A 14,527-nucleotide genomic window follows, 5' to 3' on the forward strand; every position below is an offset into this window, starting at 1 on the left:
CAGTGCAGGCCAGGTCAGCCTTGTGGCATGAGCACCTTCCACCTGTACAAGTACGAGACTTACACCCACAGTGGAGTGACCCCAAAATCTGTTGAGAAGCTGGATCTTTAGTCATTCATGATATGATGAGATCACCATCCTTGACAATCCATCCAAAGCCGTCTGGACTGGGAGCATTTATAAAAGGATCCAATGCTCTCCTGTGGATTGCAGCTAGGTAATTAGCATGCTTGAAGTGCTCTGTAAGTGCATCTTTTGTTGGAGGTAATGCCTGTTCGGAAGAGGCCTGGACACAGAACCTATTGTATCTGGCCAAATTAACATCTGATACCTTTTCTCCATACAGCTCACACACAAAACGTTCTATGGTCACACATGTGGTGCTGTCCATTTCAAATTGCCTCCCAAGAGCAACAAATGCACGGATGTACTCTGCATTTCCAGACACTATATTTAGTGGTTTCTCTTTTCCTTTCCCATAAAAGGAACTAGTTGAGTCACAGCCAGTGAATGTGTGTAGTCCTATCAGTTCCTCTGTTAGTGAAGGACCCAAAGCAGAACCAATAGCCTGGAGATCTAACATTCTTTGCCTGTCTTTTGTTCCTGTCATAAAGTACATCTTTGCTGAGGGAAGCTTAGCCATTATTGAAAGTGAAATGATAGCAACATTAGTGTCAGGATTCTGGATGATTATCTTATTATAAAGTTCACTCCAGGCATGTTTTGCATGAAGTAGGAGCCTCGTGTTAGCTTCTTCATGGTCACAAGTCAAAGATTCTACCTCTTTGACAGACATAATGCCATCTTTAAGAGTGAGTTGATGACATACATTTCTGTGTGCCACAAAGATAGCTATGTCTTTTCCAGCTGCTTGTAAAGGCACAGTTCTCCATGTCTCAAAGAGAAAGTCTGTCAATGCTTTTTTATTTTCACCACTGGCTAGAAACTTGGTCCACTGACTTGGAGTCTTCTGCTTGATGCTGTATATTTGCAGTAATTGTTGTCCAGCAACAGCACGTCTTGATCGTTCAGCATTTTTGATGCTCACTGCCAGGTAGCGATCAATGACAAAATCGACCCTTGGACAACTGAACTTTCTACCCATCTTAATCATAAGTTGAAGAAGATCATCAGCAAGCTCACCGAATGTGTTGAGACTCCTGAACAATGCCATGCCATCTATCAGTAGGGCACCATTATCACCAACAGTCTTGTTCACATGACAGTCCTTGTTCTTTGATTCTAAACAAGCTAGAAAAGCAGCCTTATTTGTTTTGGCTAATGAACCATCAGTGCTTGCTAGCAGGGATGAGATATTGCCAAGTGAATATGTCAGAATCTCTTTCAAGTTTACAGACAGGGATTGACTTATCACTAACAGTCGTGCAAAGAGTCTCCTGTCATTTTTTAGAATGACTTGATTTCCATCTTTTGTCTTGGATGATTTCTTCATTTGATCCCCAAACGTAGTGAGCTTCAAGGACTTTATTGGAGAGAAGAAGTCTGATAATTGTTTTTTTACCCTTCTATCTGGCAACAAAACTGACACCTTTTTACAAGGAGTCATGTTTGTATAGACCGCAATACCTGCAGTCATAATACAAACAAAAGAACATAACTCTGATAATGTGCACTGTCCTTGAAGTTGATTGGTCTCACATGGGTTGGACCAGATCCAACCCATGTGAGACTAGGCTCTAAGGAAAGCTGTCTCGGGTGTGGACCAATCAACTTCAAGGACAGTGCACATCATCAGAGTTATGTTCTTTTGTTTGTATTATGACTGCAGGTATTGCGGTCTATGCAAACATGACTCCTTGTAAAAAGGTGTCAGTTTTGTTGCCAGATAGAAGGGTAAAAAAACAATTATCATATTTTTACTGGCAAATGAGGTTCCCATAGAGAAGAAGTGTGTTTTTGATGACTGGACTCGATCTTGGATGAAAATTTTCAGAGCTGTTTCACCTTTATCACAAGCACTTTGTATGTCATCTCTGACAGTCTTTGTAGCAACAACACCAGAGCTAATACATAGAAGATCTTCACGAGGCAGCAAGGGATTGATCATAGACTCAACCGTTGAAACCAAAGATATAACAGCAGCATTGTCTTTTGCAATTCTTGTTGCATCCAACTCTTTATGACCCCTCTCTTCATGTTGCATTCCAGCCATCATTTCACACTGCCTTGTGATTGCAGAACGTTCAGGATGAGACAGTATCCATTGCTGGACGGCACCTCTGTTCAATGTTATCCCAGTTATGCCACCTTTGGTCTTTGAATCACGGTTGCAGGTTTGTTCTATTGCTTGGTCACAAGCTATGGATGAGAACCTGTTAGCATCCTTACGCTGTACTGTCCAGTTTCCTTTTGCAGTAACTTCTTCATAGCAGTGTGGATGAGTCTTTGGAAGATTGATCATCTCGACCCAATATGCTGATAGGTACCTTGCATAATTTTGGCGGTCATATGCAAAATACCATGCCAGCATACGTCTCACTGTTGCTAAGTGAAGGCTCCAGTCAGATCATTAGATAGGACATGTATATTTGAAGCCCTACCATCTATAGAGAAATAATTTGATTATGGAATTACATTGCATTCACACGCAATATGTAAATGTAATTGGAGTGACCCCACAGATTTGTGAACAAACATTTTTTTGTACCTACCTATATGTTTTTCAGTTTTTCTGAGAAATCTTGTGTAATCTCGATAGCAGGATTTGTGGTATCGGACCTTGATTGCAATGCAGTCTTTCCCACGAATGTGTGTCAGAATGCTCTCATCTGATTTTATTTGAGCTGCCTCACGAAGAAGTCCTATATTAAAGATATGAAGAATAAATTATAAACCCAGTTGGCAATATATTAACTTGCATAACATTCAATTCAAGTGAGTAAACATACCTGTGTTAATCGAGCTTGATCGCCGCTATTAGATGAAGCTGCGCTGCTTAAGTCCTCCTCCATGTTTACATGTGCGTAGTGATATTGGCTTGATTTTGGCTCTGACCTACTTACATTTTCGATGCTGATTAGTTGAAAATCTAGCTCAACAGTTTTTTATGTCTCAATACGCAGTCAATAAAGTGCGCCAATAAATTACACTTTTCTCATTAACTGCAGGATAATGCGTGGAGAACTTTTTGCTTGGATACCTTTTATTAACGTTGGCACGATGTTCGCCATCGTGGTGCGCGATGATTCCATTGTCGGATAGTGCGCAGCTCCTCCACCGCTGGATGACGAGTTGGCACGACGCTCGGTGACGCCCGGGTGTGCTGCTCGTGCGCTCTCTTTCTCTACTGCTAGATGAGTGGCGTCGGCACGACGCCCCTTGAGGAAACTTGGTTGCTTGGCGCTTGATGGCGCCCGGGCTTGGTGCTGCTCGTGCACTCTCTCTCCCCTGCTAGATTGAGCGGCGTTGGCACGATGTTCGCCGTCGTGGTGCGATGATTCCGTCGTCCACTGCTGGACGTCTTGTCTGTCCTCAGCGGGTGCTAGTCGGTGTGTGTGTGTAGTAACGCTTATGACTCGTTCACACCGGAGTTGGAGGCACACTTGTTTATTTAACACCATACGTTGTGACATACACACTGAGGGGGTATCGGCCCCCTCACCCGTCTATCTGAGGACACACCTCTAGGCTAACCCTAGCCTGCCTCTGAGTCCTCCTCTAATGGGCTAGGGGAGGCTATCTTGGCCCGACACTGGTCAGTCGGGCCCGGTACCCAGAGTCCAGACCAGCACTGGCTCTGGCTCTGGTACCACGCCACTGGCTCGAGCCTGCGCGGTCCTGATAAGGACGGCGTGCCAGGGGGAGACCAGGGCTCTATCTAGGACGTCTTCCTCTTCTCTTCTTAGCTAACACAACACTCCCGAGCCCTTCAATACATTCCCCTTTTATACCCAACCCCTCCCTGAGGGGTGGGGCCCCGGGGGATCATAATGACCGAATCGACCCCCCAGGGTGTCTGGCGCGGACGTCGCAGAGGGCACCTGCTTGTGCACACATGTAGCCCCGCCTACTGTGTTTGTTTACCATAGGCTGCCATGCATAACGGGCTCTCTCTCTAACACCCCTACATGTGTATCAAACTCACGGCGCATTCGATGGCGCTCTCTCTCTTGGTGGCAGCTCCAGGCTTCTCCACTGCTGGATGATTGTTGAGTCGGCACGATGCTCGCCTTCGGCGGTGCCCAATAGCGCTCGCAGCTCATTCGCAGGTCGTCAGAGCTGACATTCTTTCTCCCTTGGCGTGCAGCTACCAGCTTCACGCGGGTACTCGCTGATGCCTCTCCCGCCCTCACTTCAGGGGTTTCGTTGGTTCAGGTTCTCTCACGAGAATGATAGCTGGAATTTCGCAAGCTTCACTCGCAATTAACCACACCTCGCCACTTCGTTCTGCGAGAAACGACACCGGCCATCGGTATCGGTGTTTGCTCCCTCACGACGCTCCGCCAGCCGGAGCACGGCTGAAACCCAGCCTCGACCTAGGCTGAACTCAGACTTCTGCCCTAACGACCCCTCGTCGTCCCATCTCTCCTCGAGGCATGATGCGCCCCAGCTCCCTTGCGAGCACCGTCGCAACGCCGCGTTGCAAGCCGAGTTGCAAGACTGAGCGCGACTCGAACCAGACTGCACTGCTTGATGTGCGCTTGTTTAAAAACCCAAAAACGTGAACCCCTCCCCTCTGCGCATCTCTTGCGAGAGAAACAACAACTGAAAAACAGACGTCCCAGCTATCCAAGGCACAGACCCCCCCTCGCAACCCTTTGACCCCTTCTCCCCCTGAGTGGGTCGTCCCGAGGCCAGACCCCTCTCTATTTGATGGCATTCCACGTTTCCCAGATGCCTGTCGTGGAATGTGGCGAGTAGTGGGTTGTTTTCATTATTTAATTTAAAAATATATATATAAAAAAATGTTGGCCTAATTATTCTTAATATTATTTTTTGGAAAACGGGGCATAAATACAACAAAGCACTGCATGGGAGGTTCCTCATTCAGCAGAATAATGAAATGAAAGATTCACCATACATGCATACCTCCATAGAAGACTCTTTTGCATCTTCGTACTTTTTTTCAATAATCTCTGTCAAGTCTTCACGAAATTTACCAACAATCAAACTTGCAATCAAGATTAAGTGTTTAGGGAATTGGAGACCACAATTTTCGAGATCTTTTTGCAGATTGTTTTTCTCAATCAAGTGACACAGCATCTCCACCGATTTTAATTCGTGCTGCGTTGACAATGAAAAGCAATGAGTGAAAATTTTTGGTTATTCGACAGTGGAATTTGCACAAGCCATGAAACGACATGCTTTTACACGCGGCGGAATCATCACTCATTCGTCTACAATTATATTGTTACGGGATGTCATTGATGATAACAATAATACTTTAGTGACAATTTTGGCCGTTTTTATCAAAACATTTCACAGCAATTTTTTTGTTATGCCACACAACCAGTCCCTGTGTGGCATAAGTATATGCAGCACCGGCCTGAAAGTGGGTATTCGTATGCCAGTAGAGGGTGATTTTGCTCTTTGGCTGTTCCATTTCCATTTAAGTTATGCATAAGTCACTTTTCCAACTATGGACCATAATGCCAGCATACGTGACCTGACGCTTTTCGAATAAGGCAAAGGGGATATTTCTTTCCACTGTGATACAGAAGGTGCGTATCATATGGCTAATGCCCCTGCAGTATTAATCATATGTTATGGAGACTTTTTAGCCAGTATCAAAAATAATGAAAAATATAAATGGGCGTTACCCTTTCTGGCAATGAAAAAAAACAGGAGGTGTGTTCAGATCCTCAAACACCAAATACATGCCTTTTGAAAGGCATAATCAATTCTGCATGAATCACACACAGTGCTTGTAATGAACATGCAAACAAATATGCTCTGATAATTATGCATTTTCTTTGAAACTGATTGGTGTCGGCCAACATAGTGCATGTTTTACCAAAAGTGTTTCCTTCCATTTTTGGCGAAAATTTGGTTTGTAGGATACTGACCATGGCACATGCGAACACCATTTGGCATTCCAGCTCGTACTGACAGATCCTTTTGGTCCATGGACGATAAGTGGAAAGTGAAGCCCTATTATTGTCCCTGGTCATCTATCTTGCTGTGGAGAAATATGGAGTGCGGTGGTGGTGGTGTGTGTGTATGGTGTGGGTAATAAAAACAAGTCTACAGGTGAGGACTGACTCCTAATTGTGGGTAGAGAGGGGTTTTGTGGGTTCCGGAGTATTCGTGTTACCTCACATTTTCAGAAACGTTTTTTGGTCTTAATCCCGCTCATTATCATCAGCGATGATCTGTCACACTGCTGCTGGATTCAAGCTCCCCAATAACTGGCATCTCTAAACTGTGCTGCATTGCAAAGGTCCAACTACTGGAGCGCCTGTACAAGAGCTAATTTTACCACTCCATGTTATAGGCGGACTTCTCCGCCAGGTGTTTTCTCTGCCTTGGCTGTCATTATTCTACACACTGACATAATTCCATTCATGGAAATGTCATCCCAAATACCACTTACTTTTATTAACAGTATGAATTTTACATTTTTACTTAACTTTGGTGACTGCAGGAATTCATATTCTATGATTCTTTCAGTAAAGTCAGGTAGATAGAAAAAATAAAAATAAAATAATAAAAATAAAGTGAATAAAAATATCACGACGTTTCGATCGCAACACAAGCAGTCGTCATCAGGCAAAGGAGTCAGCCTCTAAAGGTATGCTGTTTATAAAGGTTTTGGGATGGGCATAGCCCAAGTGTATCAACAGCACCGGAAGTATGGGCGGTGCACTAGTGCGCCGCAACAATGCCATTGCAGCTTTCAACAGAACCAGGAGCATGGACGGTCCACGAGTACCAATGCAGCAACAATGCCAAATGCAGCAGAATACCAATGCAGCAGCGAAAATCCCTGCACCCCGCTCTGCACACCACACTGCTGATGGTGGAGGTTGATTGACAAGAAAACACGAGTTAAGTCATGACCCAAAGTGGTTGATGACATCTTTCCAATGATTGCTGAGTCTAACCTTCCTCTCGGTTGAAATTGTCTCTGTGTGTCTATATGGATGGCTTCATGAACGAATCTTTGTTGATAGCCAGTAGGCTTGCAAAAGTACCTTCGTCTTAGATACATCAACTTCGTGTGAGCCAGCCGAAAAAAAAATCAGCCAAGCTATACATAGCAGGGGTAAACAAACAGATTTCCAAAATCATGAACAAACGATTTAACACAGTGCATGAAGTTCGTGATCTAATCCCATCTGTAAAGGACAAGATTCCTGACATGCAATATCCCGGCGTCTACAAACTAAGCTGTATCTGCGGCAGCAGTTACCTTGGGGAAACGAAACGACATGTCTCGGACCGTGTCCGTGACCATAAGGCTGATTTGAAACACGGTAGGTCCAATATTTCTGGCGTGGCTGATCATTATTTTAATGTGGCTGGCTCACACGAAATGTATTTCCCTAAGATGATGGTACTTTGTCAAGCCTACTGGCTGTCAACAAAGATTCGTTCATGAAGCAATCCATATATACAGACACAGACAATTTAAACCGCGAAGCAGGTTATAGACTCAAAAATCATTGGAAAAATGTAATCAACCATTTTGGATCATGACTTGACTTGTGTTTTCTTGTCAAGCAACCTCCACCGTCAGCAGTGTGGTGCGTAGAGCGGGGTGCAGGGATTTTCGCTGCTGCATTGGCATTTTGCTGCATTGGCATTGTTGCAGCACACTAGTGCACTGCCCATACTTCCGGTGCTGTTGATACACTTGGGCTACGTCCATCCCTAAACCTTTATGAAAAGCATGCCTTTAGAGGCTGACTCCTTTGACTGATGAAGGCCGCTTGTGTTGCGATCGAAACGTCGTGATATTTGTATTCACTTTATTTTTATTATTTTCTTTTTCTACGCCACTTTACCAAAATAACCATAGAGTATGAATATTGTCTTAACCTGCTTTTGTTCTATCATTATGTAATTCTATTTATGTATGGCATATAATAATTCACGCATCTTTGGGCACTTCTAAATTTAGTTTTCCATTTCGTGAACGTTAATTTGTTCCAAACCATATATAAAAGCACTGCTTATCAACATTAACAATAGCATTGCATGCTTAATCACTTACCTTCCATTCTATTCCTTTTTTTTTCATGACAGCTTCGAATGCATGTGAGAAGGGCCCATGACCTTTAATGTGAACCATAAAACAAGGTGCTAATCAGTACAGGTGCTATCACCAAAATAAGTAATAATAGAAAGCACCAAGATTGTGGAATGGTTAGGTTCTGGAGAACGATCTGTAGCCCGAAATTTCCATACGTCGTAAACTGAACAATTTTCACCAAAAATCAAGATACAATTCCATAGGCAGAAATAGTTGTGCCTCCCCTACCCGATTACATGGTTCATTTTCTCTCAGTACCGTATAGCGCTGTCGTCAGTTTTATATTGCTACCTGTATTGAATCACTGTACATATGTGCTGCACTTCCTATGATTCTTTCATTTAATCGAATATATACTTAACACTGCCCATAATAAAACTAATGGAACAAATACTGTATTCAATTGTTTATTAATACCACGACTTTGTTTATATTAATTGTTGACAGAAAGCAGTTGCTTCCGAATGTTCATTTACCATGCATTAGACTAGGCCTAGGCTTCTCTGATCATTGTTGACTGAGACCATAAGCAATCGATAGAGTAAATGACTCATGAAATAAACTTAATATGAAGAAAACTAGCAATAAATACATAGGCGATAAAAGATAGTTCTAAGCATAGAAAACAAACAATAACGTAATGCTACAAAAGGAAAATAATTACATAACGCTACAAAAATTCCATTTAACTTAATCCTGGTGAAACTCAGGCTCAGTGAAGGCGGCGTTTTGGTGGTATTTATCCACAACCTTACCGTGCTGCACTATTTGTGCTTACGTAACTCATGCAAACATCTAAGCATATTGAATGTTTATCTTATTTATGGGAGCATTTCCGTAAAGTATAATTTCCGTAAGACAGGTCTTCTGCAACCCGGGGACTTACTGTATTTGGGGAAGTCTACTGATATGGGACAATGACTGTGCAAAAGACATGAAGAGGAGCGAGGATAGCAAAAGCAAAAGGAGTGACGGTGTGGTGCCACAGCAACGGAGCAACTCCCTTGGCGCCGCCATCCCCTCGCACTCCTCTACACGAACGCACGCACACCCCCACTAAACACACACGCGCACCCACGTAGGGTCTCGATGGGGGCGGGGGGTGCCTGGCACTACGGGTTTTCATCTGAAGGGCCTCTAGCAGGGATGTCTTCTGGTTTCCCGTTGCCAGGAGATTGTCCGACCCACCCCCCCAAGCCGGATTACATGGTGGCCTCCCTAAGATTAACTTAAAAAGTCGTAGGGGCGCATACAGCTTTACAGGCTGGCCGTGATAAAGCATACACAACATGGGAGATAGGGCCACGAAGGCAAACACTCTACAGGCAGTGCAAACAGTGGGGTGGGGGGAAAATCCCTGGGCGCCCTAAGAGGAGCGATTTAAGAGAGAGACACAGGAAATTACCGGTAAATCAGAGATGAGGAACGCAGATACGGGGACAATGGAAAGGGGGGAAAGAGGGGGGGATGATGTGATGCCCCCTCCCCCCGTAACGGCCAGAGCGTTAAAAACTCGGCAGGTAAAGCGCTTGATTGGCCGCTCAGGATGACATCATGTCACTCGGGGAATAACGGGATCTGAGAGGAAAAAATGGAAGAGAGAGAGCGAATTTGAAGCAAAGTTCTCCTGCGACCGTTGAGAATCCCAAACGCCCTCAGTGTCCGCGTGACGCCTGTCGGGTGTAGCTGCGAACCGTCGGCCAGGCAGAGTCTTCACTGCCCAGTGTCCTCCCAAACTCTCACCGTGTCCGTGTGATGCCGTGAGTGTGTCTGCGAGGTGAGTGATCGTTCAGTTGGTCAATTCAGCCCAGTTTGCCCGTTAGACCTAGCCTGAGATTGTCGCACATCGCGAAGGGTGGAAAATAAGAGGCTAGGCGCTACCTGTAGGGTGTTCGCTGGGGGCCATAAACAGGGGTTGACTATTCGCGCCGGGAAAACAACTTTAGTACAGATTGATGGTTAACGCCTTGTGCGTGTGTGTGTGTGTGTGAAGAGTGGTGGAACAGCGTTTGGCGCACTTCGTTGTGTGGGTGATATAAATCTTTTCTTTCTTTCTCTCATATATATAAAAGTCTCCACGCGCTCGGGCTTGCGGGGGATTTGGCTCTCGGACGGTGGGTTTTAAATCCCAAAAAAATTTCCAGCCGGCATGCCCTAAGCCCTGCGGTGGAAATAGGCTATTCCGTTTTCACGCCCGTAAACTTTAAAGTCGTTTAATTAACGATTTTGTGGCATTCTTATTTTAATGATTTACTTATTGCGCAACATCGACCGTACCAACTCATGACAATTGCCTGGGGGGGGCGGACCCTGCCAAGTGATGCGCGTTCAGTCGAGCTTACGGCAGACATTTTATTTTACGCGTTTAACATGAAATAAATATACACATCACGCTGCGGATTTTTCTTCACAGTGTCATGTCCTCTTCGCCCCCCCCCCCCCCCCAACACGATGCGTGCAGTTGCTGCTATAAAGTCCTTAGATATTAATATTATTAAAGCGCTTACATAGTATTATTATGGCTCGGGCAGGGGGATGGTGGGGGGGGGGTAGCGGCCCAGCCCGCAGCCTGGCAATGTCTCACCTCCTCCGTCTTGCCAATCTAGGCGAGGCCGCGAGCTCTGCACTGGACGAGGCGTCACCACGCCAATGTAAGGTACAATTTTATTGAATCTTTCGCTAATAACTCAGGTTTATTGTTTACTATTATTAAACAAATAAGTTTACAACTATTACAAACATAATGTTTGTGTGCAGAGGACAATTCTGCTTCATTGTTTACTATAATCAAACTAATACGTTGCCTCATATTACAATCATAATGTTTGTGAGCAGAAAACTACATTTTCATTCTTAGGTTGCTAAATATTTCCTTTTTTTGTGCCTTTTTATGACGCTGCGACGGTGTACTGCCATTCTGTGCTGTCGACTGCTGCCTGCTGATTCATTAACGTCAGTGCACTGCCACTCTATTATCTACACTGTTAATTTTGCTTTTACCCATTATGAGTGAATGCTAGTCTATAATCTGTTGCCTGCTTCTTTACCTCACTAAGCGTACTGCCAGCCTTTCATGTCGACTGTATCCTGCTTTTTCAGCTGCTGCCTGTATTGCCAGCTTTTAATCGCCACTGCAGCAATGCTTATGCCATTGAGTCGGCGTACTGCCAGTCTATAATTTATACTATAGCCTGCTTCTCAACTTACCTGTGCGTACTGCTGCTATTTAATGTACACTTATTTCAAATTATTTCTACTATGCATTTCTATTGTTTCGATTGCTCACATCCCGCAATTTACTGATACGTAGTACTGCGATGCTGATAGCTGTGCCATCATCGGGGATTGCTGTGCACGTCGATGTGTGTGTGTGAGTCGATGTGTGTGTTTCAGTCCATATGTGTGTGCGTGTTAGTCGATGTGTGTGCATGGCTCCACGTCAGTGTGTAAGTCAATGTGCATTTGTGTGTCTATGTGTGTCAGTCAGTGTGTGTGTGTACGTCCATGTGTATGTGTGTGTCAGTCCATATGTGTTTGTGTTAGTCCACATGTGTGTATCTTTCTTCTTTCTTTATATATAAAAGTCTCCGCGCGCTTGCGGGGGATTTGGCTCTCAGATGGTCGGGTTTTCGTACGAAAAAAATTGCCGGGTGCCACGCCCCAAGCCCCGCGGTGGGAATAGGCTATTCCGTTTTCCCGTCCGTCAACTTTAAATTACTTTAATTAGCGATTTAGTGCCATTCTTATTTTAATTATTTACTTAATGCGCGAGCTCAACTGTACCAACTGACGCCAATTGCGTGGGGGGGGGGGTGGCGGACCCTGCCAAGTGATCCGCGTTCGCTCCGGCTCACGGGGGACATTTTATTTTACGCCTTTAACATGGAATAAATATACACATCACGCTGCCAATTTCTCTTCACAGTGTAATGTCTTCTTCCCCCCTCACCCCAATGCGTGCAGTTACTGCTATAAAAGTCCTTAGATATTATTAAAGCGCTTACATATTATTATTCTGTCTGGTGCGGGAGGATGGTGGGTGGGGGGGGGGGTAGCGGCCCTGTCCGCAGCCTGGCAATGTCTCACCTCCTCCGCCTTGCCAATATAGCCGAGGCCGCGGGCTCTGCACGGAACGAGGCATCACCACGCCAATGTAAAGTACGATTTTATTGCATCTTTCGCTAAGAACTGAGGTTTATTGTTTACTATTATTAAACAAATAAGTCTACAAATATTACAATGACAATGTTTGTGTGCACATAACAACTCTGCTTCATTGTTTACTATTATGAAACTAAAAAGTTGCCTAATACTGTATTACTATTATAATGTTGGTGTGCAGAAACTACATGTTTGTCCCTAAATTCGATATCTGTGTGTGTGAGTCCATATGTGTTTGTGTGCGTGTAATTCGATGGGTTTCTATGTGTGGGTCGATGTCTGTGTGTAAGTCCATGTGTGTGTCTGTCTTTTTCAAACGGATAACGCCCCATGTGTGTGTGTGTGTACGTACAAGTGTTTGTGTGTGTGTGTCAGTCCATTTGTGCGCGTAGCAGTCGCTGTGTGTGTTAGTCCACATGTGTGTGTAAGTCCATACGTGTGTGTTTCACTCTGTGTGTGTGTCTCAGTGAATGCCTGTGTGTGAGTCGATGTGTGTGCATGGCTCCATCTGAGTGTGTAAGTCAATGTGCGTTTGTGTCTATGTGTGTCAGTCGATGTGTGTGTTAATCCATGTGTGTGTATCTAAAGTAGATATCTGTGTGTCACAGTCCATATGTCTATGTGTGTGTAGGGCAATGTGTGTGTCAGTCTATGTATGTGTGTGTAAGTCCATGTGTGTGTGTCTTTGTCGATATGTGCGTGTGTAAGTACATGTGTGTTTACGTCAATGTGTGTGTGAGTCCACGTATGTCTGCGTGTGAGTCGATGTGTGTGTGAGTCGCTGTATGTGTGTACATAGATATATGTGTGTGTAACTCCATGTGTGTGTATCTAAACTGCATGTCTATGCGTGTGTGAGTCCATATGTGTGTGTGTGTAAGTCCATGTGTTTGTGTGTGTGAGCCGATATGTCTGTATGTGTCAGTCTATGCGCGTCTGTGTTAGTGGCTTTGTGTGCATGGCTCCATGTCCGTCAGTGTAAGTCCATTTCTTTGCGTGTCTGTAGGTCCATGTGTGCATTTGTGTGAATGTATGTGCTATATTGACCTGCGCAAGGCCTATGATACTATCAGAAGGCCTAGCCTCTGGCTTGTTCTTCATGCTTTCAGAGTCCCTCAAACTTTGCTCACGATCCTTAAGGACCTTCATGATGGTGAGCGGCCCCGTGTCAAACTATGTGGCCGTCAGTCAGAGCCATTCCCTCTACACCTTGGGGTGTGACAGGGATGTCCTCTGGCTCCACAATATTTAACATATCTTTTGACCACGTAATTCGTGAAGCCTTAAATTTGCTGTACCAAAGGAATTATCATATGGTACAGATACAATGGGAGGCTGATCGATGCCCGGATGTGGTCAAGGGATGCCTCCCTATTGCTCAACCATGTTATGTATGCCGATGCTCTGGTCATTGCTGCTCACTGCTGCTGAACCTGGAGCTTGCCATTCAGAGGTGGGGCCTTACCATCAGCCCCACCAAAACTAAGCACCTGCCTGGGTATTTTGTACCGTCGAACAATCTACCCCCACAACTCACAATTGGTGATGTGGCAGTTGTGGAGAGATTGCCGAGATTCCCATACCTGGCCAGTGTGCTCATGACCGGCTCCGGTTTAACAGCAGAGGTCTCACTCCGAATCAGTCGAGCGCCATTATTTTTTCATAGGCTGCGTTACGCTGTGTGGAAGCTACCTGGTCTATCACTCCGCACAAAGCTTCAGGTCTTCTCGGCCACAGTGATTCCCTCCTTTCTCTACGCTTGCGAAACTTGGACGCCCCTAATGGAACATCTTTGCCGGTTAGAAACATTTAGGATGGCCTGCCTACATTCCATCCTGGGTTTAATCAGGCTGCATTGTGTGAGGAGCTCACAAATTCTTGAAAGATGTGGACAAAGTCCCATCGGTGAGCTCCTCCGGCGGCAAGGCTGCATTGCCTGAGTCGTGTAGCCCGCATGGCCAGCCACCGTATGCCGAAACAGCTTTTGTTCTGCCGGATCGAGGGGGCTAAACGGGCGCGGCACGGGCTAGAGAATGAGTGATGTGGTACAGGAGGACGTGGAGCTGAGTCGACTTGCCGATGACTGGTACCAGCCGTGTCAAGATCGGCCTCTGTGGAGGAGGCTTCTGAAGGACGCTACAGGGCAGTTGA

At 45.1% G+C, this 14,527-nt stretch overlaps 1 protein-coding gene across 1 annotated transcript in view; it reads right to left on the bottom strand.

Moving 5' to 3' along the window:
* LOC144737967 (deoxynucleoside triphosphate triphosphohydrolase SAMHD1-like) overlaps positions 1-14,527 on the bottom strand; it is a 94,098-nt gene that overhangs the window by 45,557 nt on the left and 34,014 nt on the right. Inside the window, exons 4-5 of the mRNA XM_078620882.1 lie at positions 8,177-8,238; positions 5,050-5,244 (exon numbers count right to left, since the gene is read on the bottom strand). Of these exons, the coding sequence (XP_078477008.1) occupies positions 5,050-5,244; positions 8,177-8,238 (257 nt within the window). The remainder of the gene's footprint in view (positions 1-5,049; positions 5,245-8,176; positions 8,239-14,527) is intronic.

This window comes from Lampetra planeri, chromosome 76 (genome assembly GCF_965212315.1).
Source record: "Lampetra planeri chromosome 76, kcLamPlan1.2.h2, whole genome shotgun sequence".
In the NCBI taxonomy this organism is placed as follows: Eukaryota; Metazoa; Chordata; class Hyperoartia; order Petromyzontiformes; family Petromyzontidae; genus Lampetra; species Lampetra planeri.